Source organism: Lutra lutra, chromosome 3, assembly GCF_902655055.1.
Source record: "Lutra lutra chromosome 3, mLutLut1.2, whole genome shotgun sequence".
Taxonomy (NCBI): domain Eukaryota; kingdom Metazoa; phylum Chordata; class Mammalia; order Carnivora; family Mustelidae; genus Lutra; species Lutra lutra.
In genome coordinates this window covers 54,819,708-54,847,298 of record NC_062280.1, presented here as the reverse complement: position 1 = coordinate 54,847,298, position 27,591 = coordinate 54,819,708, and the positions used below count along the sequence as shown (strand labels likewise).

The 27,591-nt window shown below is 38.9% G+C and overlaps 1 protein-coding gene across 4 annotated transcripts in view; it reads right to left on the bottom strand.

Moving 5' to 3' along the window:
* Positions 1-27,591, bottom strand: part of GPD2 (glycerol-3-phosphate dehydrogenase 2) — a 140,855-nt gene that overhangs the window by 7,350 nt on the left and 105,914 nt on the right. For all 4 annotated transcript variants that reach the window (XM_047721795.1, XM_047721793.1, XM_047721796.1 and 1 more), the window contains exons 7-13: positions 27,348-27,512; positions 26,380-26,524; positions 19,202-19,395; positions 7,745-7,879; positions 7,317-7,492; positions 6,627-6,758; positions 5,349-5,507 (exon numbers count right to left, since the gene is read on the bottom strand). In XM_047721795.1, the coding sequence (XP_047577751.1) occupies positions 5,349-5,507; positions 6,627-6,758; positions 7,317-7,492; positions 7,745-7,879; positions 19,202-19,395; positions 26,380-26,524; positions 27,348-27,512 (1,106 nt within the window). The remainder of the gene's footprint in view (positions 1-5,348; positions 5,508-6,626; positions 6,759-7,316; positions 7,493-7,744; positions 7,880-19,201; positions 19,396-26,379; positions 26,525-27,347; positions 27,513-27,591) is intronic.

Below are 27,591 nucleotides of genomic sequence, written 5' to 3'. Positions count from 1 at the left end.
GAGTGTTTTTGTCTTTTCTTGAGTTTCACATACAAGGGCCCCTATAGTACATAGTGTTTTCTGTCTGACCGCTTTCACACAGCATCATGATTCTGAGACTCATTCATGTTGTTGAGTGTTTTAATATTTTGTTTCTTTTTCCTGAGGAATATTCTCACCCAGTATCATCTAGCCAAATCTAGAGAACCCAATCCTTGTGGTTTAGTGACAAATAAAGCAATTAAAGGTGACAAACGGCCCCTATGATGTGGAGGCAAAGACACTGACAGACATCATTGGATCAGCTACCCTGAAGCTTTGTCACAAGGATGCTGAGAGCTGGGTGGGAGTAACAGAGTCAGGAGAAGAAACAAGTTCTCCGAACAGTTACTCTGGCACTTTCCACTGTCCCCAGTCCCAGCAGATAGTAACTATTGTTGAGAACACTGTCTTGGTTTTTCACAGCACTCTCCTGCTGGCTTACAGCTTACAAAAACCATCTTTTTCTTTCCTTTCTCTTTTTGGAATTTTGTACTACATTTGCCCACCTTCTGTCTTCTGGTTCTGTTCTTATTTGCCACAATATTTTAAAGCTCAACGGTAGTTAAATAATCCCATCTGCAAATTCTCTGAGTACCCAGAGATATCATTTTTCTGGGCTGGCATATAAACTCGTTCAGAGCAGCCTCCTATTTGAATATCTATTTCCTCTTACCAATATTTATTTTGCTCTTTTCACACTGAAAACTGTTCTCCTTGACAAAAAAAAAGAAGGAAAGAAATTTGGTTTTAGACTCTGAGTTGAATTGTTCTCTCTTTTCTCCAGCATTCAAGAATATGGTGCCACTCATTTTAAGCAATGATCTAGGTTAGGCCTTGCATGCATTCTTTTCGATTTTTAAAATTTATTTTTGGGGGCACCTGGGTGGCTCAGTGGGTTAAAGCCTCTGTCTTCAGCTCAAGTCATGATCTCAGGGTCCTGGGACCGAGCCCTGCATTGGGCTCTCTGCTCCTCAGGGAGCCTGCTTCCTCTCTCTCTCTCTGCCTGCCTCTCTGCCTCCTTGTGATCTCTGCCTGTCAAATAAATAAATAAAATCTTTAAAAGAGAAAAGTTTTTTAAAAAAATAAATAAATAAAATAAAATTTATTTTTGGTGTCCTTAGCATTTTTTCCCCTGACACTGTTAGGGGAAACTCCTGACACTGTTCTATTCCGACATTCGCATTAGTCCAGGAACCCTTTCATTGCGGAGCACCTGTCTTCCATCTATTTTAAATATGGTGTTTATCAGCTGGCTTTGTTCTGAATCACAATCCCGTTTCTTCACATGCTGCCCCCTTTTCCTTCTCATAAGAATCAGTTTTGAAAACATTTCTTTTTGTGAGGCCCTCTCAATTGACTTAAGTGGTCTTCTCTTTAAAGTCTCTCAAGGAAATGTATGTATGTATGAAAGTATAAAATCCACCTCACTAAACACGATGGCAGCATTTCCCAACATTCATCTTGAGTAGTGCTAGTCTCCCTCCCTCCAGCCCTTCCAAAGAGTGAGAGGTGGGTCCATCTCTGAATAAGTTCCCTTTTGGAAACAGACAATGCACACGGGCATTTGAAAGCACCAAATCATCTGTGCTAAAGAAAAAAAAAATGCTTTCCTTTGTTGAACTCAGAGTTTCCCAAATTCTTCTGTCCATGCAGTCATCTTTTGGTTTACACCTTGCAGAGCACAATTTGGCAATGTCCCATTCTCTAAATGTCCACCAACTCCTCTATCAACCCCCAGTTCCCTTAGACAATGTGTTCTTCCCTTATCAGTTCTTCCGATGTTGGATTCGATCTCTCAAGTAGCTGTTCTCTAAATCTTTCTCTCAATTTTGAAAACTGACATGCATTTCTGAGGTATATACTGGTTGTAACCACTCAATTAGATTTCAAGATCCTTGAAACTATGAACTAGTTATTATTCCCCTAAAATATTTGGTATAATGCTCAGTATACAAGTCACTCATTAAGTATTGACTGGGAAAAACAACCACGATTCATCTACAGAGAGTTATTTATCACCTTGTTCTGCTTTCACTTTTGCAGGTTAAATAATCCCAATGCTTTTCACCTTTTCTCAGAAGTCCAGCTTTCTAACCTTTAATTCTTTTTTTTCCTTCTCCTTTGTTCTCTCTAGACTGTCCACAGGTCTCATTAATACTCCTACAGCTCAGATACTAGGTAATAACTTGAGGTCATTTATTTCTCTTACTTTGTTGAGGGGGGAAGGGAGAATATTCTGAGCACACGAATCTACTCATAAAACTTGAACTGAATGAAGTTAAATCTAGTTTCCTCAGGAGGGCCAAACACAGCCAGTTTACAGAATTTTCTTCCTCCTTCCTACCTCCTACAGCCTGAATTCCTGGCACCAGTTATCTTCCTGCATATTCAAATCTTTCCAACCATAATTTTTACAGGAACACATTATCCCCAATCTTTCTATATGGTAAAAAAAAAAAAAAAAATGATTGGCATTAATAAAGGCACAAGTTTCATTCTTGGGTTGTCTTTGTAGGCAGCTTTAGTCCATCAAATCGAAATCGACACTGGAAGAGCTACATCTAGTCCTGCCAATGCGGGGGCAACAGGGCAAGGTGGGGAAAGCTCAGGCCCTGAAATCAGAGTACCTGGCTTCAGCCCCTGTTCCACAATTTACTAGCTGTATGAACTCTGACTGCATGTACTCACTGAGCCTGTGTTCTCACCTATAAAAAGGGAGTAAAGGCTAACCAAAGGTTAACCTTGTGGTCAGGTGAAGGACCTCTTCAGCCAGTGACTTCTGCCATCAGTACACTAGCATTGCACTAAAGTTAGGAGAAATTTAAAAATGCAGGGTCATGGTTTCAGCCCCGAAGACCCTGAATTTGATAGTCTAAAGCCAAGCCTCAAAAATCTGTTTGCTTTCCCTATATTTCAGGTGATTCTGATATGTAACCACCTTTGGGAATCTACACCAGAATGAGAATGTTTTAAGGACAGGATCTATGCTCAGGCCTTCCTTACACCTTCCATATAGGACACAGATGCTCAGTTATGTTCATTCACTCATTGACAGTTACTTATTGAGGGCCTACCATGATGGGCACTGAGGTTACAGAAACAAAGCAGATCATGTCGTCTCCTTTGGAAAGCTCATTTCCTGGATGAGAGGCAGATAACAAATAAACAAACAACGGAATACATGGTATATCCAATAGGAATAGATGCCAAAGAGAAAAATAAGGTAGGGAGAGGGACAGGAAGTGAAGGGCTAGGCCATGAGGGTACCCAGGAAAGAACATTCCAGGCAGAGGCATCAGCAAGGCTTAAATAAGAAAGAGCAACTCAGCTTGTGGGGAATGAGTGAATGGGAAGTCCACGGGGATCAGAAAGGTGGTGGCCAGATCCTGGAGACCTTGTAAACAAACCGCTGTCATGACTTTGGCTTCGAGTAAACCAGAGGGTGTTTCGGCAAAAGTAATTGTTCATGATCAGTCCTCATCCTACTAGTTGACCAGCATCATTTGATACAGTAGATTACTTTTCTTTTCTGGAAATATTTTCTTCCTTTCCTTCTAGGACACAACTCCTTCTTCAGTCTTTTCACCCTTTCTCCAACCTCACTAGCTATCACTTTCCCTTGCTCGGGGCGTCTTCCTTATCTACCCCACTTCCGAACTCTGGAGAGCTCCAGGGCTCTGTTGGAACAACTTGCTGTTATCTCACTGCACAAACTCCCTATATGATCTCGTCCAGCCTGATGGATTAAATACCAACAGAAATTTATATCTTTAGTTCAGACCTCCCCTCTGAACTTCATTTGGACTGACATATCCAAAGATCTGGGCTTATGTTTTAATAGAATCGCTAAGTTGTTAAAGTAAGAATACTGCCCTGTGGGAGGGAAGCTTTTATAATAAACAGTGGAAGAAATGCTGGTAGCTGAAAGCAGGGTGATAGCAGCTGACTGTGTTAAGAAGGGGTTGAATTCAAGCCACTATTTGAAGATAAATATGATAAAGTTTGTGGATGGATTCAGATCAGGTATGATACTGAGATTTAGGTCTAAGGAACTAAAAGATGGAATAGCTATTTTTGACATGGAGAGGTCAGTAGTAGTAGTAGTCGTGAGTGCTGGTGGTGGTAGTGAGTGGGGAGAGAGAGGAGGAGATCCAAAAGAGATGGTGCCATGGATTGAACTGCCCCCCTCCCCCAAATCCATATGTTGAAGCCCTAACCCCAATGTGATGGTATTCAGAGATGGGGCTTTGGCAAGGTTTAGATAGATGAGTCTTGAGAATGGGATCCCTCTTCCTCCCTCTCTCTCCTCCATGAGAAGACACAACAAGATGGCAGCTCTCTGAGAGTCAGCAGGAGCACTCTTACCAGAAACCAACCATGCTGGCACTCTGATCTCAGACTCCTAGCCTCCAGAATTGAGAGAAAGGAATTCCTGTTGTTAAGTCTAGGTAAGCGTAACCCTAGACTGCAGTATTCTGTAATAGCAGCCTGACTAGATGAAGACAGAGAGGATTCCAAAAAGGAGTTCAAGAAGGAGGGAGGAATCAACTGTGTCAATGCCACGAAATGCGTGAGTAATGGAGGACCGAGAACTGACAAGTATATTGAGCAACATGGAAGCCAGCGGTGAGTGTGATCAGAGCTAGTCTCAGAAAGTGGTAAAAACAAGCTTCAGTGGAACCAGTTTAAGAAAGACTGGGCAGGGGGTAGGAATGGAACCAAGGAGCACAGAAAGCATTTTTTCCTATAAATACACAAAAATGTCTCTGCATGTTATAACAATTTGGTTTAATTAAAAATCATGACAATCTTCTGTTTATTACAACAAGCCCAGGGCTGTACATGTGGGCATCTGAGCATCACTGTTTTTCTTTTTTTTTAAATTTGGATATAAATATAAAATTCCAAATGACACAAATCAATAAGCATTTAGTGGTCAGGCAATAAAACCGCTATTTCCTACCAAGGGCAAATTTGCACAAGTGTGAATTTCACCATGGAAATTTAGAATACATTCTAAAAGTGTTTTCAATGAAAACCAGAAAAGTTTCTACCCACAATCATTATTATCCTACTTTTTCAGGAATTATGACCACAAATTGAAGAGTATTTTTCTAAAAGGGATTTTCCAGAAACAAACAACACATTTTGAAACCAGAATATCTTTCCAGTTGGGATCCTAAGACCTAGCAATACTAAACACACTCCCCACATGCAGAAATCAAAAGTTCCCACTGAAAACTATACTAGCCTCTATTAACAGACAAAGACGTGACATGTCTTGTGGTTTTAAAGGAACTGTGGTTTCAAAGACTTCTATATAATACCTCTTTTTTGTAATCATCCCAATTCAGTTCTCTGCCCATCAGTTCAACGATCCTGGGGAGGGCTTCCTCTGCCGCCTGGACATTTAAGAATGCCAGGCGAGTGCGCCGTGAAATCATATCCACTGCTGTACAGGCATACTCCTTAATCCCATATTTCACCTGAGTTGAAATTAAAGCAAAATTATCAGTGTGGGCTTTATCTTTAAAAGAAGAAATAAAATTTCACTTAAAAATAATTCACGCTCAGGGGAAAGTGACATTGCTCTTTATATACCCTGGTCCTCTAAGAGGCATGACACAAATAAGGACATCATACAAGCTCCCCATCCACCTGCTGAAGGAGATTTGTAAATTGGGACAAAATGGAAAAAAGCTGATGCCTTCTTCCTGAACTGACCCTGGCACAAACATGCAGACTGCATTGCTTCCCATTTACCACCCACAGTACTCACTTACCTCTTTGCTTATACATCATATGGATGTTAATTTACATAGCCATGTAGGCAAAGAACAAGTATTATAACGTATGGTTTCAGGGCACCTGGGTAGCTCAGTGGGTTAAAGCCTCTGCCTTCGGCTCAGGTCAGGATCCCAGGGTTCTGGGATTGAGCCCCACATCGGGCTCTCTGCTCAACAGGGAGCCTGCTTCCTCCTCTTTCTGCCTGCCTCTCTGCCTACTTGTGATCTCTGTCTGTCAAATAAATAAATAAATAATCTTTAAAAAAAAAAAAAAAGTATGGTTTCATCTCTTTAGGCTGTCCAGAGTTTTCTGTCTATGAGTATCAAGAGGACAGAAGGCTTGTGGTTAACCAACAAACAAATGCTCACTGGACCCTCGTCCTTTAAAGTACAATGAATCATAAATAAATATAAAGCCTGGCCTCTGGTTTCACAAAATGTAGAAACTCGATGAGAAATAAAGCTTCAGTCCTTGGGAAGTTAAGTGCAAACCAAGTTATGTCAACAGCCAGCGAGTGAGTATAAACTCGAGGAGTTACAAATTTACAAAAGAGGCAAACAACTATGAAGTCACAAGACTTGGGGTAGCTCTGCGGAAGAGGAAGAAATACATCCTTTCTATTAAGATCATTTCCACTGTCCATATTGCTTCAGATTTAACCTGTAAGTTTATAAATGAAGGGATCTGGGCAGGGCAGACATTTTCCTGAAGGCTTTGGCTGGCAAATGGGCATTAAACCCTAGCCAGATACATAATTTTTCAGTAGGTGACCAGCATCTCGTGGCAGACAAGAGATTCCCACGTAACCACTCACATACCTCTGCTTCAATGTATGGAAATTCTGACACAAGACGCACACCAACGATGGGCCACCTTTTTCCAGTTACGCTTGCCATCTTGGCCACCTCAAAAGCCTTGTCACCATAGGTAGCGGCGAGATGCTGTGCCACCTAGGGAAACCAGACAGCATTAGGCAGGTACTTTGAAGAGCAATACCTTCTAGGCATGAAGAAAAAAGAAAAAAAAAAAGTACATGCTTATCCTGTCAGTTCTTCACGGCCCGTAACTAATAGTTCCAGGAGGGTATTAGATTTTGATTTTGTGGGAGGAAACCACTTGGGCTCTGAGTGCTTAGGCCAGCACTAACTCTTCCACACATGTATCACTGTATCAGTGACTGATGAAGCTTCGGCTTGACTCTGCCCCCAATGTCACTTCTGAAGAACAGCCTTCCGTACACTCGAGACAGAAAGAATGTGGGATGATGCTCTGTCTGCGGAGAACAAACCAAACCCACCCCAGACTTTAAAATAGAAACTAGCTTGTGCCTTGCTTTTTAGGCAACCGACGAAAAGTATGATCAGCTTTTTTCCTTAGTTCACTTCCACAGCACGCAGACAGAAACGAACCCGGCAAAAGGAAATTCTAAATCAGGGAGGCCTCCTGGTTGCCAATTCTGTTTGTGGCAGTAGTGAGATGAGGTGGAGAAAAAGATGATTCACACTCACCTCACTTTCAAGCCCATAATCCTGGACAAGCCTAATGTACAGCGTGGGGCTCCAATCTTTGCCCCCTTGAAGGAAAAGCCCAACTGTTCTGCTTGGTCCGGCTTTAAAATTGTGAGCTTTGATAGCAGCATTTATGGTATCTTCTGCCATAGATCGATACGTTGTCCACTTTCCACCTACAAATAATTTGATAAATAATTCACTAGGTTACCACCCCCTATTTTTCTTATAATGACCCATTTGCTAACTGATTCATAACAAAATTCACCTGTTGTTTATAACAAATACAGCAAAGCGATGTGTAAGACCTTACTCAGAATCATCAAAAAAAATTCTCTGTTCATTAGCATCAAGAGAGATTCTGGTGTGACACTTTGACTCAGGGTCCTATCTAAAACACACCCAAAACACAAGGTAATATGCCATACCTGCTATAGTGATGAGGCCACTCTCACTGATGTCCACGACATGATTTCGGGAAATGGACTGAGTATCTGCAGACTTGGGATCTGTCACAAGGGGACGGATACCACTCCACGCTGCCAGGACGTCCCCTCTTCTCACTGGCAAGAATCAATGGGAAGGGTTAAGAGGATGCCTTCAAGATATTTCAACAAAACTCTGAGATAGTTAATAAACAGGAGACAATTCAGTAAAAGGAGCACATGAATATGGGCTTTGAAAGAGAGAAGGAACCCTTAAATATAACAACTAAGTGAGTCGATAAGTACAACAAAAACTCAAAGAATTACTTTTTTACAAGATAATCTGAACCAAAAAAAAAGCAAATAACCTGAACATCACTGACACTGATTCCTAACAAAAGAGGAAACAAAAGAAACACATTAGCAATCCTCAGCTGGAAGGATCTAGAATAGCTGAAAGAAACAACTACAACAAAGTAGAAACAAAACAAAGACAAACCTCAAGATTTGTGGACTTGTTACATTTCCTACCAGAATATACCTAGCTCTCTCTTCTCAGGAAAGACAAAGATCCTTACTAAACAAACAAGCCTGTAACAGGGTATCTTCTTCCCTCATCAATGCTACCATCTTACTGAGCACTTATATTAGGCCTAGGCTTGTCAAAGCACTGGATTTACACATTTCATCTCATTTAATCTCACAGAGACCCACAGCATCAGTCATTATTATTCTCACCATAAAAAAGAGAGGGGTAAAAAAAAAAAAAGCCTGAAAAAGTTTAACCATTTAGCCCAAAGCAAACATCTTACAGATGCTAGAAGAGCATAAGAACCCAGTTCTTCCTTATAATAAAGTTCATATTCTTACTCACTAATGTACTGTCTTTCAACTCTTGACAATTTGTTCTCCTCCCCTTATCCCATTATCCTTGTAACTGGCTCAAAAATAGGCATACCGGCTCCTCCCAGTTTAGGCGCACCATATTTCTGTTACAGTGTACGAAAGGTCTTTGAATATTCAACATCCCATGAAATTTCTCTCATACTCTGTCAGAATACAATTACCTTGTTTTACCAAGAATTGATAGACTTTAAATAGAATTGGACACTGTTGCATAGCACCCATTACTGGCCTAAAAATGGCTAAGGAGAGTAGCGTAGTTGTGGCTCTGGTGTACCATGAGTGGCAAGGGCAATACCCAAGGGCAGAGTTTTCAGAATCGACTCTTCCTTATCCAGATCAGGTACAGAAATGGCTTAGCTCTTTTCTTCTCCATTCTTCACATCAAGGAGCTGATCACATGTACCAACCCAAGACTTGCCAAATGATGTAGACAATTAGGAGGTGAATGCTTCCCTGGTCCTGCTGCATTTACTCTCACAGACCAGTTAATCTAACCTTGGATAATGGAACAGTAAGTCCAGGTTTGCTCTGACCATGACTTGGGATCAGGTGCTTACCTCCTCATCTTATTCCCAGCCATGACCCTCACTGACGAAAAGGTCACTGTCTTTAAAACATCAAAACGATGGGAAAATTGGATATCCCCGTGCAGAGGGATAAGCTCAAAGTAGATCAAAGACCTACACATAAAAACTCAAACTATAGAACATTTAGGGAAAACAATAGGAAAATCTACATGACATTGGGTTTGACAATGATTTCTCATATATGATACCAAAGGCATAGGCTAATAAAGAAAAAAAAGATAAAAGGGACTTCTCAAAATTAAAAATTTCTGTGCATTCAGAGACATTATCTACAGAATGAAAAAGCAACCCATATAGCAGGAAAAAATGTTTGTAAATTATATCACTGACAAGAAGTTAGTATCCAGAATATGTAAGAACTCTTAAAACTCAGTAACTAAAAAAAAAAAAAACCTGACTGAAAAAAATAGACAAAGACTTTTAAAAGATATTTCTCCAGAAAAGATATACAAATGGCCAATAAGCACATAAAATATTGCTCAATATCACTAACAGTTAGAAAAATGCAAATGAAAAACCCAATGAGATACACCTTCATATCCATTAGGATGACTATTACAAAAAGCTTTAAAAAAAAAAAAAACACAGAGAAAGACAAACTTTGGTGAGGATGTGGAGAAATTGGGATAGCCTTATGCACTAATGATGGGAAAGTAATATGATGTGGCCACTATTGATAAGTGTATGGCAGTTCCTCAAAAATTCAACACAGAATGACTATATTATTTAACAATAACAATTCTGGGTACATACACACCCCAAAGAACTGAAAACCAAAAAATTTGTACACTCCCATGTTCATAGCAGGATCATTCATAACAGTCAAAATATGGAAATAACCCAAGCAACCACCAATAGATGAATGGCTAAACAACACGTGGTCTATACACACAATGGAATATTATTCAGGTTTGAAAAGTAAGGGAGTTCTGTCACATGTTACCTTGAAGACATTATGCTAAGTAAAATAAATCATTCACAAAAGGACGAATACTGTATGGTTCCATTTATACGAAATACCTAGAGTAGTTAAATTCGTAGCAACAGTAAGCAGAATGGTGATTGCCAGGGGAAGAGAGTTGTGTATATGAGGTCAGTGTTTAAAGGGTACAGAGTTGAGGAGAATAAAAAAGATCTGGAGATGGATAGTGGCAATGGTTGCACAAAAATGTGAATATATTTAGTGCCACAGAACTGTACGCTTACAAATGGTTAAAAAGATAAAAAGATAGGGGCGCCTGGGTGGCTCAGTGGGTTAAAGCCTCTGCCTTCGGCTCAGGTCAGGATCCCAGGGTCCTGGGATCAAGCCCCACACTGGGCTCTCTGCTTAGCGGGGAGCCAGCTTTGTCCTCTCTCTCTCCTGCCTCTCTGCCTGCTTGTGATCTCTGTCTGTCAAATAAATAAATAAAGTCTTTAAAATTAATATAAAAAAGATAAAAAGATAAATTATTTTTTAAATCAAGACAAAAGGAAAATTTGACATATTTCAAGTCTCAAGATTAAGGAAAATATTTTACATGTAATACATAAATATCAGGACACTTACCAGCTGACACTTACCACTGAACCTCCTGTGTTTATACACGGCACCACCTGAAAAGCATCTCGAAAATATCTAGTAGACTATATGGAAAGAGTCACAAAGAGTCCTTGAAATGACTGGAATAGTCCAAAAAATGTTTTTAAAAGATGTCTAACCGTCATGAGAGACTATGGACTCTGAAAAACAATCTGAGGGTTTTGAAGGGGCGGGGGGGTGGGAGGTTGGGGGAACCAGGTGGTGGGTATTAGAGAGGGCACAGATTGCATGGAGCACTGGGTGTGGTGCAAAAACAGTGAATACTGTTACGCTGAAAAGAAATAAAAAATTAAAAAAAAAAAAAAGATGTCTAACCAAGTACAGGGGAAAGGCCCTAAAAACAAATTGTACTGAATGACAGATAATCCTTCTACCTTGACCTCAAATGAAAAAAAAAAAAAAAAAAAAAGATTTCTGGTGAAGATAAATTCACCTAAGGAAAGTGTGGCAGATTTTAATATACCTCCTTGAGGGCCACACTCTTAATGTGACACATGTCTGCAGTGGTGTATAATCAAATCTCTATCTAAACACCTCATCAGAAGCAAAGGAAGAAGAAACATCATAAGATGGTGCAGAAAACCGAAGGCTTCCAGTCTTGTTAGCTGGAGACCTAAGGGAGTCTTGATACTGAGGTTCCATTTCTCAATCTGCCCTTCTGATATGTGTATTCTCTCAATTAGGCTTATCCTGATGCCTTCCATGGAATGAGGGTTAATTCTTGCGTAATGCAATTCCACAAGTCTTGTGAAACGTCCACACAAATCATGCAATGTTTTAATCTTTACAAAAAACCTAACTAGGAAATTACCACTATTTTCCATTAGAGTTCAAATAGCCCTCTGAGTCAAAAATAAAACTTAACCAACCACATAGAACGTCATTGTGGTCACCACAGTCTGCAGAGCATGTCTGTGAAATTCCTTAGATGGCCACACTGATCAGGAATTTGACTTCAACTCTTAAAGCCTTCTGACTGATTTTAACATTATTTAATGGAAAATTAGACTATCTAGAGTAAATCTGAAGCATAGGCAAAGAGTGTTTGTGGCAAATGCTTTACCTTTTCTGGTATAACAGGCAGAAAAACACATTCGCAAAATTGTGTTGTCTAAAACAAGAAGACCAAACTAAAATATCCAAGATTTCCCTTCTAGAGAAATATTAAATAAAACATTATGTATACTGATCCCATTTTTAATTCTGACTCTTGAAGTTGATACTGAAAAAAAGAAAACACTACCAAGAAGAGTTTATAATGTGTTAGGCACCTTAATTTATTTTCTATTTTAGCATTTAGCTCTTTAACCCCAGAATTATATCAGATGAATGTTGGGATTAAATTTATCTAAAAAGATACATGTCAGGAAAATCAAATTTTAAGTCATATTTAAAATATGAATCAGTCTTTATGGTCTGCAGGATTTTTACATTATTAGACCAGAGGGTGGTTGGATCAGGTTATCTACCCATTCTCCCAACCTTCAGATTTAATGATTTTTGTGGATTATTCAAAATGCTGAGGGATTCCTGCTGAGGGATAATGTGCTTGTACCTCTCTTCCAATGGAATTAAGTGATGACCGGTCAGGGCCACAGGCATAACCTATGTCCATAGAGCAAAGCATAGCTAAGCTCTGCTTAGAATTCATAAAACATGAATTCTAACCTCTCACATAAAAGATGGCAACTAACTGAACTAACATGTTTCGCTCCTTATCACCTACTCACCCACAGTGGAAACCTTGCACACTGTTAAACAAACCCTAATTAAAGTTCTTTGGAGAAAGAGATTCAAAAGCAGTATACAGAAGAGATAATCGTTAAGCTATCTTTTAATTCTGCCTGAAACGGCTGCAGCTGCATTGGCTGGAAACCACCCCAGGAAGCCAACTTGGAGGGTGACAGAGTGAGGAGAAATAAGGACCATGTACCTTAGACATTGCAGAAGCACTGAATTTCTCACCTCTTGATCCTTCATAGGTCTGGAGGGTTTTGTTTTGTTTTGTTTTGTTTTTACAAGATAAGACATTTATTTTATAAAGCAAACAAACAAAAAATACAAATTCAATGACTCTCTTAAATCGAGTATTTCCTTCTCTAAAAGTGTGTATAAATACATCTTGATTCCATCGAGCAGCCCTGTGCCATAGACTTTTCGGCAGTGCTGGAAATGCTCTACCTCTATACCCCCCAATTCACTAGCCACTTGCGGCAGGAGCCTGGGAAGCACTTGAAATGTGCTTCATGTGACTGAGGAACTGAATTTTAAATTTTATTTAATTTTAACTAATAAAAAATGAAATAGCCGCACAATATGCACACGCACGGGCTATGATGTTACACAAGGTAGCTCTAGAATAAAAACCCCCAAGCAGTAGGTGTCACCCTTGTCCCAGCAGGTCATCAAGCCAGGTATGCCCCACCATGGCCCCCTCAACCACATCTCTAATTGAGCATCCTTTCAGCGAAATTTGATTGTATTTCCTTCTCTCACGAGAATACAATCTGCTGTAATAACGTGCTTTCCCCCCAAATATTTTACTGTCCTTGACATGTCCCATATCTATCATTTTGAAGTATCCTCCTTCTCTCCTACGAATCTCATGAGTTCAAAGAAATAAAAATTACTATTACCAAATTAAGTACTAAAAGTTACTAAATTAAGTATGAACTTTTACTAAAATACTGAAGTATTTACTAAACTAAGTACTACCCTCAAGTTCTTACCCAGAAATCATTTCTATCGTTCAGGTTATAGCCAAGAGTAGGTAGCAGACATCACCTACTTTAAATTCTCCAAGGTATAATATGTGAAAGAAAATCACTCAAGTCAAGGCTTTATGGTTCAGAGCTGAAAAATTCATCTTGGTTTTTCTTGTTCTCATACTGCTGGGAGAGCTAAACCAGGTTTCATTGCTGGTTCATTTTTTCTCACCATGTTCAAAGTCTTTAGAAATGTCAATTCTAATATTTCCCAATACCCCAAATCCTCCATCAAGTAGGGGTCATGTAGAGTGGTCAATAAATATGAAGCAGCCTATTAAAATATTCTCTAAACTTTTTTGTAACAAACAAGAACAGCCTACATTACAAAATCAAAAGCAATAATATTTGGGCCTCTGAGCCAATATCCCAAGCTTTGTATGTAATAATTATATATTTAAACAACTGGATATTCTCTTTTAACATAAATAAATGCTTTAATAAAACAAGATGACAGGAAACGACATTACTATGAGAATTGAGGAAAGTTCTCATTAAACACCACTTATTAGAACAGCTTACCCAGGGGGCACCCCGTGGGCACCCAGTCGACTGTTTTAAGTGCCAAATGCCTAGATGTTTAAAAGCCCACATGAGCCCCTCCATAGCGTGTAAAAGTACTTGGTGATATTTTCAAAAAGAGAGTCCCTTTACCATCACGTTTAAGGATTATTTTTGTTGCAATCCCAATGAATAACTCCTTCAGGTTTTAGTGTATATAATATATAAAGAGTAAAATGTAAAAAAGTTCAATAGACATTTTTCACAGCTGGTTGACAAGACTAAGTGCTGTGTAATTGTTTCAAATTATAATGAATACTTCTACTCCTAACACCTTGGCAAGACAAGTGTTTGTTTTAAAAATTAATAGAAAATGAAGCCCACAGGAAGTGACAATTAAGAGCCAAATGCGCGGCTTTGCCTCACGTGGGTTATTTAGCCATACGTTTTGGGGTGTTCTTTCTCATGTTTGCAGCTTGCAGAAAATCAATAAAAAGCATGTGAAAATATCTTAACGAACACAGGGGAAATAGTGTCAGAAATCAATACTTCTCTACCAGCATGTTTAACCTGCTGAAATGAAGTGTTAATCACAGAAATAAGATACCATATTACATTTATAAACTAATGAAACTAGAAAAAGCAGAGCGTGTGACACTATCATTAAACAGCTGGAAGACATCCAAGCCTGTGTAAGTTGATAACCCTGGTACACTCTCTGGCAGGGAGAAGGCAGGTCTGCAGCGAGTCGATATGGCCAGCTCGGTTGTTAATTGAATAACAGGCAATCTATAAACAGTACTAATTGCATATGTGAAAACCTGTGTACGACTCAAGACGCTGCCTGGAGAAACACTCTGGAAAAACTACACGAATAAAGCACTCGGCAAATCTCCTGTCTCTCTCAATCCCTTCAAGTCATAGCTTCGTTTCACCACTGCCTCCTTCTGATTAACCTCTCCCCGGCCGACTTAATGATACATTTTTCAAAAGATCATTTTTCTTCCTCACCCGATACACACCACACAACTATCAATTACCCATTTCAGAAAAGAACAAACAAGTAATCTAGAAAATTCAGCCTGTGAATGGAAAGCTTTCTAAATCGTAAAAGAAGACATGGTCTTATTCCCAACAGGCAAAATGCTTTTCAGAATTGTTCCGATGCGTTCTGCAGAAGTGTGGCAGCTGCTGAGAACAGCATGGAGTGTTAAGATTTGACACTTTTTTTTTTCTTTCTTCCTTAAGGATATAGCCATTTGGGGAGGCTCAGAAACTGTTGTCAGAATTTTACTTATTCATCCATTTAATAAATCCTTTTAAAATGATTATGTCAACCTTAGTGAATGCAAAACATTTCAAAACTACTGCTCTAGGACCTAAACAAACTTGATTTTTTCCAATCTGCAGAGAAGACTGCTTCGCCCGAGGGATTAGTTATGAGATATGAAATCTCCTCTACTTTAACATTCAAATCCAAATAAGGTCAGTCCAGAGCCAAGGTCATTAACATTCTGCAAGTGTCTAGCAGCTTCCAGGAAATGAAATGAGAGACGTAATCCACTCCCTGGTGGATATAACATCACATCATAAAACCTGGAACTACCAGTCAGAGAACCCTGCGGTACTCTGAGGCTAGACGGACTTGTCGTCATCCTGGCTCCAACATGAACAAACTGTGGGCAAGAGGCTCACAGTCATGGGGCCTCAGTCTCCATGTCTATAAAGTGGGAACAGCAAAATATACCGGTAAGGTTGTCATGAGGAACCAGATGGTATGGGCAATATGCTCTGTAGAGTGTCTAGCCTAAAACGTGTTCGGCAATTGCAGAGTTTTAAAAACTAAAGCATGTATTAGCCATTATTGACAAATGGAACGGCTAAAAGATGGGCAGCACCAGCCTACTGTCAAAGAACTGAGTAGCATCTGAAGCTGACTTCCTCTCTACCCTTCATCATAAAGGAAGAGAAATTGAGTTACTCCAAAATTCCTTGAAAAAATACATATTTATACCTCTCCACTTAAGATAAAAGCACACAGTAGCAAACTGCATTCTTCCAGGACTGAGGGAAACCCCTTAAATATGAGGCCTTTGATCAACTAGAAATACAAATGGAAAAAAAAAACCCACCAAACTATAAGGGATTATTAATTAATTACTAGTTTTTAAAAAGAACAAGTTGATAAGTGGCACAGGTGTGACAGACGGTGGGCACAGGGAAATAAGTGAAGTATATGGAAGAGCTGTCACCTTTGCTTTTACCCCAGATATTTACTCCCCAGGGAATTCTTTTTTTTTTTTTTTTTTAATTTTATTAATTTATTTGACAGAGAGAGAGAGATCACAAGTAGGCAGAGAGGCAGGCGGTGGGGCGGGGCGAAACAGACTCCCTGCTGAGCAGAGAGCCCGATGCGGGGCTCGATCCCAAGACCCTGAGATGATGACCCGAGCCTAAGGCAGAGGCTTTAACCCACTGAGCCACCCAAGCGCCCCACTCCCCAGGGATTTCTTAAGCCCAAGAGTCCCCGGACTGTTAGGAGATAGGCCTGATTTATAGTGTTTAGATACGAATTTTGGCCACTTTTACCAAAAATCAAAATTGGCAAAAACAAAAACAAACCAAACCAAAACAAAACAAAAAACCTTTTTGCCAGTTTTACCAATTCACCTGACTACCAAAAGGCATGTGAATTGACAACACTTTCCCAGACCACCCCAGTCCCAGCAGGCATTGCTCAGTGCCCTCTGCATTCACAGGCAGAATAAAAGTGAGGAAGGGGTGCAGGCTTCCGTCTGTGCTACAGCCCAAGGCTCATTTCACTGGTGGAAGTCCCCACCTACGACATGGGCACAGCGGCTCTTGGAACCTACACCTGCTTCCAGCACATGCAGCCTCTCAGCACATATAAGCAGTTAGATTTCTCATCTTACTGCATTTGAACTTTAAGAATTTGGAAACTGTCAACATAGAGCTCTCTGCTCTTGAATTAATTTTACTTCTTGCTCCAACAATCTAAACTTCCTGCTTGCTCTTAGGCCCCAATATAAATGCACTTTTAACAAATATCATACTCGGGCAAATGTGAAATGAAGCAGGGTTCGTTAACAATAGTCAACCATTAAAATACAATCATATCCAGATGAAACTGCTCTTAGATTTCAAAAAGGGAAAAAAAAAGTATCCAGCTAAAATTGCATTGCATTTTGAGTACTGATATTTCAGCGGACATTAAACAAGGCATGACCATTTCCCAAATAAGTCTCTGTGAGGGTGTGTGCGTGTGAGCGTATAAACGTTAGCCCCGTAGATCCCAGTTACATTTGGTTAATATATTTGTGCCATGAATATAGGTACCCAAAAAGACTTTGCTCAAAATGAAATGACATCCGTTACTTGAAATCAGAAGAAACTAAAACTATACAATATGGATCGTTCAATTAAACTAGAAGAGTCCCCGGGACCATTTTTTTAAAGCAGTTTGTTTTGTTTGTTTGCAAATGTGTGATCACAAGATGACAAAAAAATCTTTTAGGGAAAAAGATTCATAGATTTTAGTGAGTCACATCAAGAAGAAAATTGTGTCTCTGCATGTCCTCCACGGAAGCCAACATTAGAAGATTCCTGATATAGATAGATGAAAACTATTTTTCAAAAATCTTAAAATTTCTATCTTAATATAGAAAGATTTTCGCTACCCGCATCAAAAACCCTAAAAGCTCCTATTACTAATTCATTTTCCCTCAACAATGATGAGTAGCATCCCAGACAGTCAACAAGCTTGGAAGCTGAATAAAGAACCCTTACCGTCCAGGAGCTCCAAGTAAGAGTGTATCTTAGACTCTTCCCTATAATACAACGTTGTGATACACTTGACCAACGTTCTATGGAAGTACAAAGGATAAGAATAGACGGTTTCTGAAGTAGAAACAGTACTTTGGCAAGATGAGAAGTTGGGAGAACGGGCATCCCAAAGTGAAGCTTCCTCCTAAGCAAAGCATGAGGTTTAAAACGCATGAACTGGTTTGGAAAGAACAAGACTATAAAATGCATAAAGGTGGGTTGGTTGAGTATGAAGCTGCAAAGACCAGTTGTGATGGGCCTTAGGGCGCATGCGAGATAGTTTAGAATTTCTCCCAAAGTCAACGGAGGAGACATCCCAGGGATATTCTTGAGCAAGGAGGTGAGGATGAGAATTTTAGGAGGGTCCCGGTGGCAGGGTCAGCCTGCAGGGGCACCGGGGCCTGACCTCTGGAAGCCAGTTAGAGGGCCCATGTAACTGTTTGAGTGAGAAGTTGACGCTGGTGTGACCAGGACAATGAAACGAGAGGGGATTTCTGTGATACCTCAGAGGGAGCATGGGTAGGAACCGGACGGGATGTGGAGGGAGAAGGATCACCATAGACGGGCATACCATTTCTAGCTTGAGTGACTAGGTAGTGAGGCTATGAACCAAGGAAGGAAATACAGGATAATGTTGGAAAACTTCTGGAACTAGTCAGGTAAAAACTATTCGTTATACATGCACAGTGGAGAAAATACTATAACATCCAAACTAAAAGTACAGTACGCCCAGGTGAGCAGGGAAAAGACACCAACTTTGGCTTTTTCCATTTAAAAAAAGCATACTTATCCTACTTAGCTAAATCCACTGCCAACACTCCACTTTCCATATGGTAAAGCTCACTAAGCTTCTTCGGTTGTAGATGTCCATCCTCTCATTTCTTTGGTTAATTATTTCCTATGGATATCCTGTATCTGTGAATCAGATCTTCCTAAACTCTAGAAATTAAATCGTGATGCAAACATTTCATTCTCTCCTCAGAGAGCATGAGTGTTGGAGTTCACGTTGGTTCATGTACAGCCCTTAGAAACTATCAGGAAGGGACTGTACGATTCTCTTCATGTGAAGGCAGAGAGTACAGAGGATCAAAGGCAACTTCTTCCCATTGTGCTATAATTCGGGCCCCAAATCTTCCAGAAGAAGTGGTAGTACAGAAGAATTAGAGCCAGCCTGATGTAAAGAGGAGTCAGATGCAGATGCAGCAGTTACCAGTGAAAGCTGGGCCTGGCTGGGAGGTATAAAAGAAGGAAAACAAACTCAGAGGAATGCATCAGTTACCTTCAACGTCACAACTCAGGTAGTTCCGCACTTCATTCAAAATGAAATTGATATCTTCTTCCGAAGGAATGGGATGGTGTGTGACATCAGTTGGCGTGTCAGTAGTGCCAGCTATAGTCATCTTTTGCCAGGGTAAGAAGAAGATAACTCGCCCATCACTGGTTGCTGGGTCAAGAAGTCCCATGCTCTCGGGGCTGATATAAAAAGAAGGGTTATACATTTCTGAAATTAGTAGAAGTTTAGTCCTATATCTGCATTGTAAAAACTACTTTATTCACTAATTGTCATATAAGCAAACAAGACACACGTGAACTATTACTTTTACTGCCAATGCTCTACTGTAGAAATTCCTAAAGGAAAAAAATAGTTTTGGTAACAAAAAAGAATGGAGCAAGTGTGATAATAAAATTCACAGCAGAACCAGCCCTCCCCATTTCAACAATGCAAGGTTAATTAAGAAAGCGGACTTCACCTTCCAATTGCTTGTTTTTTTTATATTCCTTGGACCATTCACATCAGATAATGTCAGTGGGATAAATGTCTCTAATTCCTTTTATGATGGTCAGTTAAGGAGAGCTCTTCAACCTTTTTTCAAGTCTGAAAAGTATTTTCCTGGGACATTTGACATTTGGCACATCTTTCAGCATAAGGTCTCAGAAGTACATGAGAAAAGCCAGGGTCTAAGTTTCTAGAAACTAAAATGTAATCAGAAAGTTCTTTACTCCTTTGTAACCTAGATGGACTTATACCACTTCACCAAATATGAGATTTCTCACTTTATTTCAATTCTACAGAAACCTCAAGAAGTACATCAATGAGAAAAGGGCTCATTTTATCCTACTACCTAAGTAAGAATGTATCAGGACAAGGTCAAAAAGGAAAGGGATATATTAGCAATGACAGTCTTTAAACAGAAGAAAGAGCCTAAGGTATTACGCTATTAAATCAAGGTTCAAGGATGCCTCTTCGGACAGATTACATAAAATCTTCCAAAATATTAGTCAGTAATTTTCACTAAATGTATACTTAATATTTTCAAACCAAAGCATAAAACATACTTGAAACAACAGGCAACTATAAATACATATTAACAAACCCTGTTCAATTGTGTCAGTAGATCAGTAGAAACTATTATTTTAATGTACTCATTAACCATTCAAAGAAATTTGGAGAAGTTGATAAAGGGTGGGAGGAATCTTGACATCTCATGCTTATAGAGTCCCTGCAAAGCCTTAGTTACTGAATTCTCATAGCAAGCTGAAGTTAACAGTATCTTCAGCTTCCATTAATGAAATTTCTTAAATAAAAAACATAATTCCATTTGGTTTAAGTAAGTTTCAACAAGTCCCTCCCTTACCCAAAAATGTTGAAGGGCAAACAGTCAACTTTTTATGTTTATTATTCCCTTGAAAAAAATTAAAAAAAAAAAAACTCCTATTGATTCAATTGTGTAAGGATGAGAGACTAACAAATGTTTAAAAACAAAACAAAATAATTATTTCATGAAAAAGAAGTCTAGGAGCCCCGGCCAGCCCAGTTGGTAGAACACACGATTCTTGATGTTGGGGTCATGACTTAAACCTCACGTTGGGCATACAGCTTACTTTAAAAAAGTATAAAAAATAAAAAAACAAAGATCTACAAAATAACTTGTTTAAAAAAAAGGAAATGTATAATCAGCTTAGCTAACGCACCTTCTTTATGTAAACCACAAGGAGTAGGAGTCTTTCTTTGCAAAGACCCATCAATTCCATGAAATGCTGCCATTTCCACACATCCTTTGTATAAAGAAACACGGTCTACAGCACACTTGAGAGAAACCAAGAGAGTGGGCCACAGTTCTATTTAGCATATACAGAAAGCACCTACAGAAGCATGTCAATCATTTAAGCTTTCAGCTAAGATCTCATCTTCACTCAGTCTTACTTAAAGAAAATAATTTACTTTCATTTTTATATGTTGAAAACTACGAGTAGATAATATTTTATATGGTTTTTTTTTTTTTTTGCTTTGTGTTTGTCCTAAGTCTCCCTTAAAAATCTTAAAAGAAACTAGTTAATTATGTATTTTGTAAGCAACTGATTTGATCCTGGGTTAATATACACTTACATTAAATCAGTCACTTTGGGACTGGGAATTAACTCATTCAGAGTTCAAGTTTTCAATGTGATCAACAGTACCACGTTGAAAGAAAAGGAGAAATTCCATATCCTAATGTTTAAGGAGCCCACTATATGTTGGTATATATATATATATTTTTTTTTTAATTTATTTACTTGACAGAGATCACAAGTAGGCAGAGAGGCAGGCAGAGAGAGAGGAGGAAGCAGGCTCCCCAAGGAGCAGAGAGCCCGATGCGGGTCTCGATCCCAGGACTCTGGGATCATGACCTGAGCCGAAGGCAGAGGCTTTAACCCATTGAGCCACCCAGGCGCCCCTACGTTGGCATATTTTATGTATGATCATTTTATGGACCAGATATCATACAATGTGCTTAAATAACCAATAAACCTGATAAACTAATATAAAATTGTAATAGTCATCCACCTAGACATGAAATGCTATTAGAAAAGCACAACTACTGAATCCTCGAAAACCTTTCAATGCAGTAAAAGCGGTTTAAAGGGTGAAGGTGATGGTTACCAACACACACGTAACTGGAACCTGTAGAGAATCAACTGCTTAAGCAAAGACATATGTGTCAAACATAAAATTAACAGGCACAGAGGGAAGACAAAGCGCCTAATGAATGGTATAAAATTTTAAGAATCCACTTGGAAATACCTTTCATCAGTTCTAAATTACCTAATTCATACTCTCCCTTTGGGAAAAAGTTTGTTTTCTTATGAAGGATTAATTCTGCAAGGTCACGCTAAAGTTGGAAAGCGGCTATCAACGACAGTGAAAGTATGTACAGCCCAGGGAGACAGGTCTTTTTTCAATATGTATGATTCACTTGACATCAGGAGGCAAAGCTTGTTGCTAATTTATGTGTGTGTCTAGGATTAAACATAATGAACATTTTTCTCATGCAGACCACTGCCTTCCTGAAGTACCCTTATTTAAACTGAAATCAATTTATTGTTAACTACTTAGCAATCAGTGTTAGAGCTATCAGTATGCACACAGCAATATAAAAAAAAAATTGGCCTCTTGATAGAGGTAAAAGGCATCCATAGGTAGAAGGAGGAGATTATTATTTTCATGTATGTTAGTCATTTGTTGCGTTGTTGCTGCTTTTGAAAGAGCATCTAGCCACAACTCTGATGAAAATTACAGATTTGTTCTTAGTGTCAGCTAAAGAGTACCTGTAAAAATAAATGATTTCTGTTGGCTAGGTTTCCTGAAATTAAAATAATCCAAACAAGAAAGTTGCTACTGTGCACGTGTACGTTAGGGTCATAACAAGCTTAATAAATGACATGATGATACTCCCAAAACAGCCCAACAGAGCATACACATGGTCCTTGCTCTATATTTTACCAGCCTACCCCCAACAAATCAGTGGCTACTGAACTCACTGCATTTCTAAACTGATCAGGTGTTAGTGGAAATGTTAGGCCTTAGGTCCCACCAGTCAGTTTATAAGGCTGCCCCAGGAGGCCTGACTCACCCCCTCCCCACCCTGAAGACCTAGTCAAACCCTTGAGCTATAATTGAGTGTGACTAATCGATGAGCCCAGAGAGGCATTTCAGTCTGACCCCACCCAAGAGAATGAGTTGATACGGAAAGCAAAACCATCCCTCTGGGATGCCTTAAGGTCAGTGCTAAAGAGGGAATAAATCCTTAATCCAGGCCATAATCCCAAATGGAGGGGCAACAGACCTCGAATGGGAAGTAGGTTGCAAACCACTCCTCTAAGGTTTCCAACAGGATGTATAGTGGTTAGAGTTCAAAGAGCTAAAAGTGGGGACATTCATTTCTCCCAAAGTAGCATGAGATCCCTTACTGCATCTGAAGCAGGCCCAACTGTCACTAACACTTTCATGATTCATGGAGAGGGGCCCTGAAGCTAATGACAAATTTGGGGGGGATTATGAAAGGCATTCCATTTTGAAAATACTACATCCAGGTGATACATATTTATATTTCTTTGAGAACACCGACCTCCTCTGTTATTAGCATGTTATGAAGTATAGTGCAGAACTATACGTGTAGTGTGACCTCTTTCACGTAAAATTTTTAAAAGAACAGACAGTTGTGCAAGTATAAACACACAATTTTACAGAAGGAATCATCAGGAAATGTTATGGATTACCAGAGAAGAACTGAAGTGAGGGAAAAGGTAGGGAACATAAGGAAGAAGAGAGACTCTCACTCTTCATTTTGTATCTTTCTATTTTTCCACAGTGATTACTTTTACTTATTCCCTTTTGTACACATGGGCTATCTGAGCACTAAAATGAAGAATCATATTTTGTTTTCATATTTTAACTTCTCTATATTAAAAATATCCCTTATAGGTGTTACACTGAATTTTGACTTTAAAAAAAGCAACAATCTCAATTTGGGCAAGTTAACACATTCAAAAATACTCACTGGTCACTATACGTGCCAGACACGTCATGAAGAGTAGTCAATAAAATGGACACAAAATAATCAATCAGAGAAAGACAATTATCATATGATCTCTCTGATATGAGGAGTTAGAGAAACAAGACAGGGGACCATAGGGGAAGGAACTGAAAATGAAACAAGATGAAACTAGAGAGGGAAACAAACCATAAGAGACTCTTAATCTCAGGAAACAAACTCGGGGTTGCTGGAACAGGGGGCGGGGGGCAGGGAGGCTGGGTGATGGACCCTGGGGAGGGTGTGTGCTATGGTGAGTGCTGTGAATTGTGTAAGACTGATGATTCACAGACCTATACCCCTAAAACAAATAATACATTATATGTTAATTAAAAAAATAATTGAAGGATCACTGTCAAAATGTATACAAATTAGGTACTATCATGAGATAAATAGCCAGAAGCTGAAAGAAGTAACTTGCCAAGGTCACACAGTCAGCAAGAGGTAAAGTGATGAACAGCAAATTCTATACTTCTGGACCAAGGTATCACCTTAATTTACCCTCTGTCTCCTCATTTTAATGATGGGTAAACTAAGGTTTACAGAATAAATCGGCCCGTTCCAACTGATGTCATTATTAAGTGGCAGAATTAACATAGGGGATAATAAGTCCTCTGATATCATGGGGCAATAGTGAAGAAAACATGAAACGTAATACCCAAGAGATTATATTGAATCTACTAAGATCCAAACAAATATGATAATGTGTGTGTCCATAGTTCAGGTATTATATCTATAGTCTAAAAGATATTTTAAAGAAACAAACCCCTCCAAAAAAATTTACAAATGAGCTGTCCTTGCATATTTTAATCCAATAGAAAATAAATGCATATAATTATGAATGGAACTATAGTTGAAAATTTCCTATATACAAGAAACATCTGCATATTTCCATATATTTACTTCTCTCCTCATTTAATTAAACTCTGGCTAGCAGTTTTTAAAACTCTATTTAAAGTACTGCAGCACACATTTTTAGTATTGAGCCTGAAAACACCTTGCTTTCTTCAGTCCTAAGTGAAAATACTATTAATGATCTACTTATTATACATAGACATTTAGAAAACGAGAAAGAAATCTTGGAAGTTGGTGGATAAGAAATAGAGTTCCATATTTTTTTGGATAGAAGTATAATATTTTTCTAGGTAGAAGTGTACAAATTAGGTGTCTCTCTCCTCAGGAAAATTTAGTTACTACTAATAATAAATAATAATAATAATATTCTATATAATAATAATTTACATAATAATAATATTATAATAATAAATAAATAATAAAACTGATAATGAAGCAGCAGTATCACAGAACATAGCAGGATGGCATTCCAGGAGAACATGGATGTTAAACAAAATATAGATTCTGTATATCCAGTTTATCAAACATTAAAGGATTTATATAACCTTTATGGAAAGCTACAAAAATATGGAAGAGATAACTCTCATCCTAACCACACTACCTAGAAATTAGCACCTTTAACTGTTACCCATAACCATATCACCTAAAGAGAATACCCTTTAGTATTTCTATATACCAAGACAGTGTAGATTGTACTACACATATAACCTTGTATCCTTCACTTTAACATTGTTAGTGTTTTCTAACATCATTAGTGTTTTCCTGAAACATTAAAGTTACTTATCATTTTAATTGCTGTATAGTATTCCTTTGTGCAGCTATGACATAATTTACTTATCCATTCTATTAAGGTTAGGAATGGAAGCAGTTTCTAACATTTCTCAACAGCAAAGAGTATCATAATGGATAGCTGGAGCATAGATTATTACTCCATACAAAATTGCTAATTTGCCTACTAGACTGACTACATACGGAGATAAAAGTAGCACACATGTTCCATACTCTTGGCATGGTCACATGAATTTTTTCCACAGAAGTCTTGACAGGTACATTAGATCTAATCATTATTAATTTCTTAACTAAAATCACCTAAATGTTTCTTTTTTAATTTGTTAAATTTTTCTAAACTATGTAAACACAGAACAGTTTAATGTGCCCATCACTCAACTTAAGTGATTTTCAATTAATAGCTATTTTTGTCCCATCTCTATCCTTACCCATTTCTCCACTGGCAATTATCTCTGTTAATATATATGCAGATTAGGAATTATATCCAATTTTTACTTGCTGTAATTTTTTTGAAATACATTTTAAAAATGATAAACATACACATATCTGTGCAGTCCTCATTTTCAGATTCTTCATAAGCAAATCTGAGCATTTTCTGAGACTAATTTGTTGATATTTTAATTAAAATATGCCCTTCATGGAAATTTTTTACCAAAGTCACTTTTAATACTTTAAGATTCAAAAATACTAACGCTCGACCTCTAAAGGTGAGTACAGTGAAGGAAGTACAAAAACAGGTCCCAAATCATTAATCCCAAGAAATGGGTCTTAGTGCAAGAGCTAAGAAATTCCCGTGTCTGGATTGTATTTTGTGCTTTGGGAGAGTTCCTTCGCTTACTTCTTCTCATTTTGAACAGCAAGCTAGACCATCTCCTATTAAGAGAAGTGTGCTGGGAGACTAAATGCGGACGATTTCCCGCAGTCCGCACTCTGGCCACAGGCGCCCAGGGCATCCAGCTACCTGTAATAACCAGGCATCACGATGTGGACACCCGCGCTCGGCTGGCAGATCGCCGTGGCGTTCTTATCATCCATTTTGCGCACGGTGTCTGTGAAAGGTCCCGTAGCATTGATAACACATTTGGCTCTCACATCAAATTCCTGCCCTGTGAAAGAAAGCAGCATCGATCACATGCCCCATTTGTTTCTCTGCTCACTGATGCTTTGGGTTATTAATTCACCTATAAACTTGACCTATGGCGAAGTATATTGTATACCACACTAAGTGACACTAGCAAAGGAGTTACTGAAAAGCCACACAAAGCCTTGCATCCGAGGAAATTTACCCAAACAAGACCAAGCTGAAGAAAGAGCACACCACCTTTTCACTTCAGTCCTGTCTAGTTTGTAAAGTGCCCAGCATCATTCATTCAAACATGAAGAAAGTGGGATAAGTGATTAAGCGGCTTTCTCCTTAAAACTCAAATGTGGAAACGGTGTTAACATGAGCTGACATATATCTCAGTACTGGTTCTTCTGTTCAAGGGTACGAAGTAATTTTGAAACCCTGACTCCATGGCCCTAGAATCAGGACAAGGATGAAAATCTAACCAAAGTGAAAGTGATTGACTCTAACGATGTAGAAATGTACCTCCTGTGTCACTTACTTTGAAACTTGGCACATTTATTTAATTTTATTAATAACATGTTTTTGTAAAGCAAATGGAATGCATTCATAGCTGTGGGAATTTTGTGGGCCTTTATTATTATCATTATCATTATTATTTAACACAAAGGGGAAAAATTGCCAAGTACCACAAGGGAAAATTTTCACGTTAAACCAGTCATTGTCGACAATAAGGAATATAATTAATAGGACTCTGAAATGTGGCTTAAATAAAAGAGAAGTGACAGAAAAATTATAATTCAATCCTTACACTGGCAAGGCAAGACGCTCAGAAATCCCACCCTGCTCCAGCCTCGGCATACCTGTGAGCACGTCCTTGCACCGTGCGCCGCTCACTCGCTCCTTCCCCGTGTGGGGGTCTGTCTTCTTGAGCAAGCTCACTACCTCCATGTAATTGGCTGTGGCAGCCCCATACCTGGCAGCAGTGAGGGCAATGGCAAGGTTCATCCGAGCGTCGTTGTGTTGTCCTGCAGCAGGGGAAAGCATCAGAGGAGGGACAGGAGTCACCTCGAGCCACAGACTGGTGGTACAGAAGTGTGTCACAAC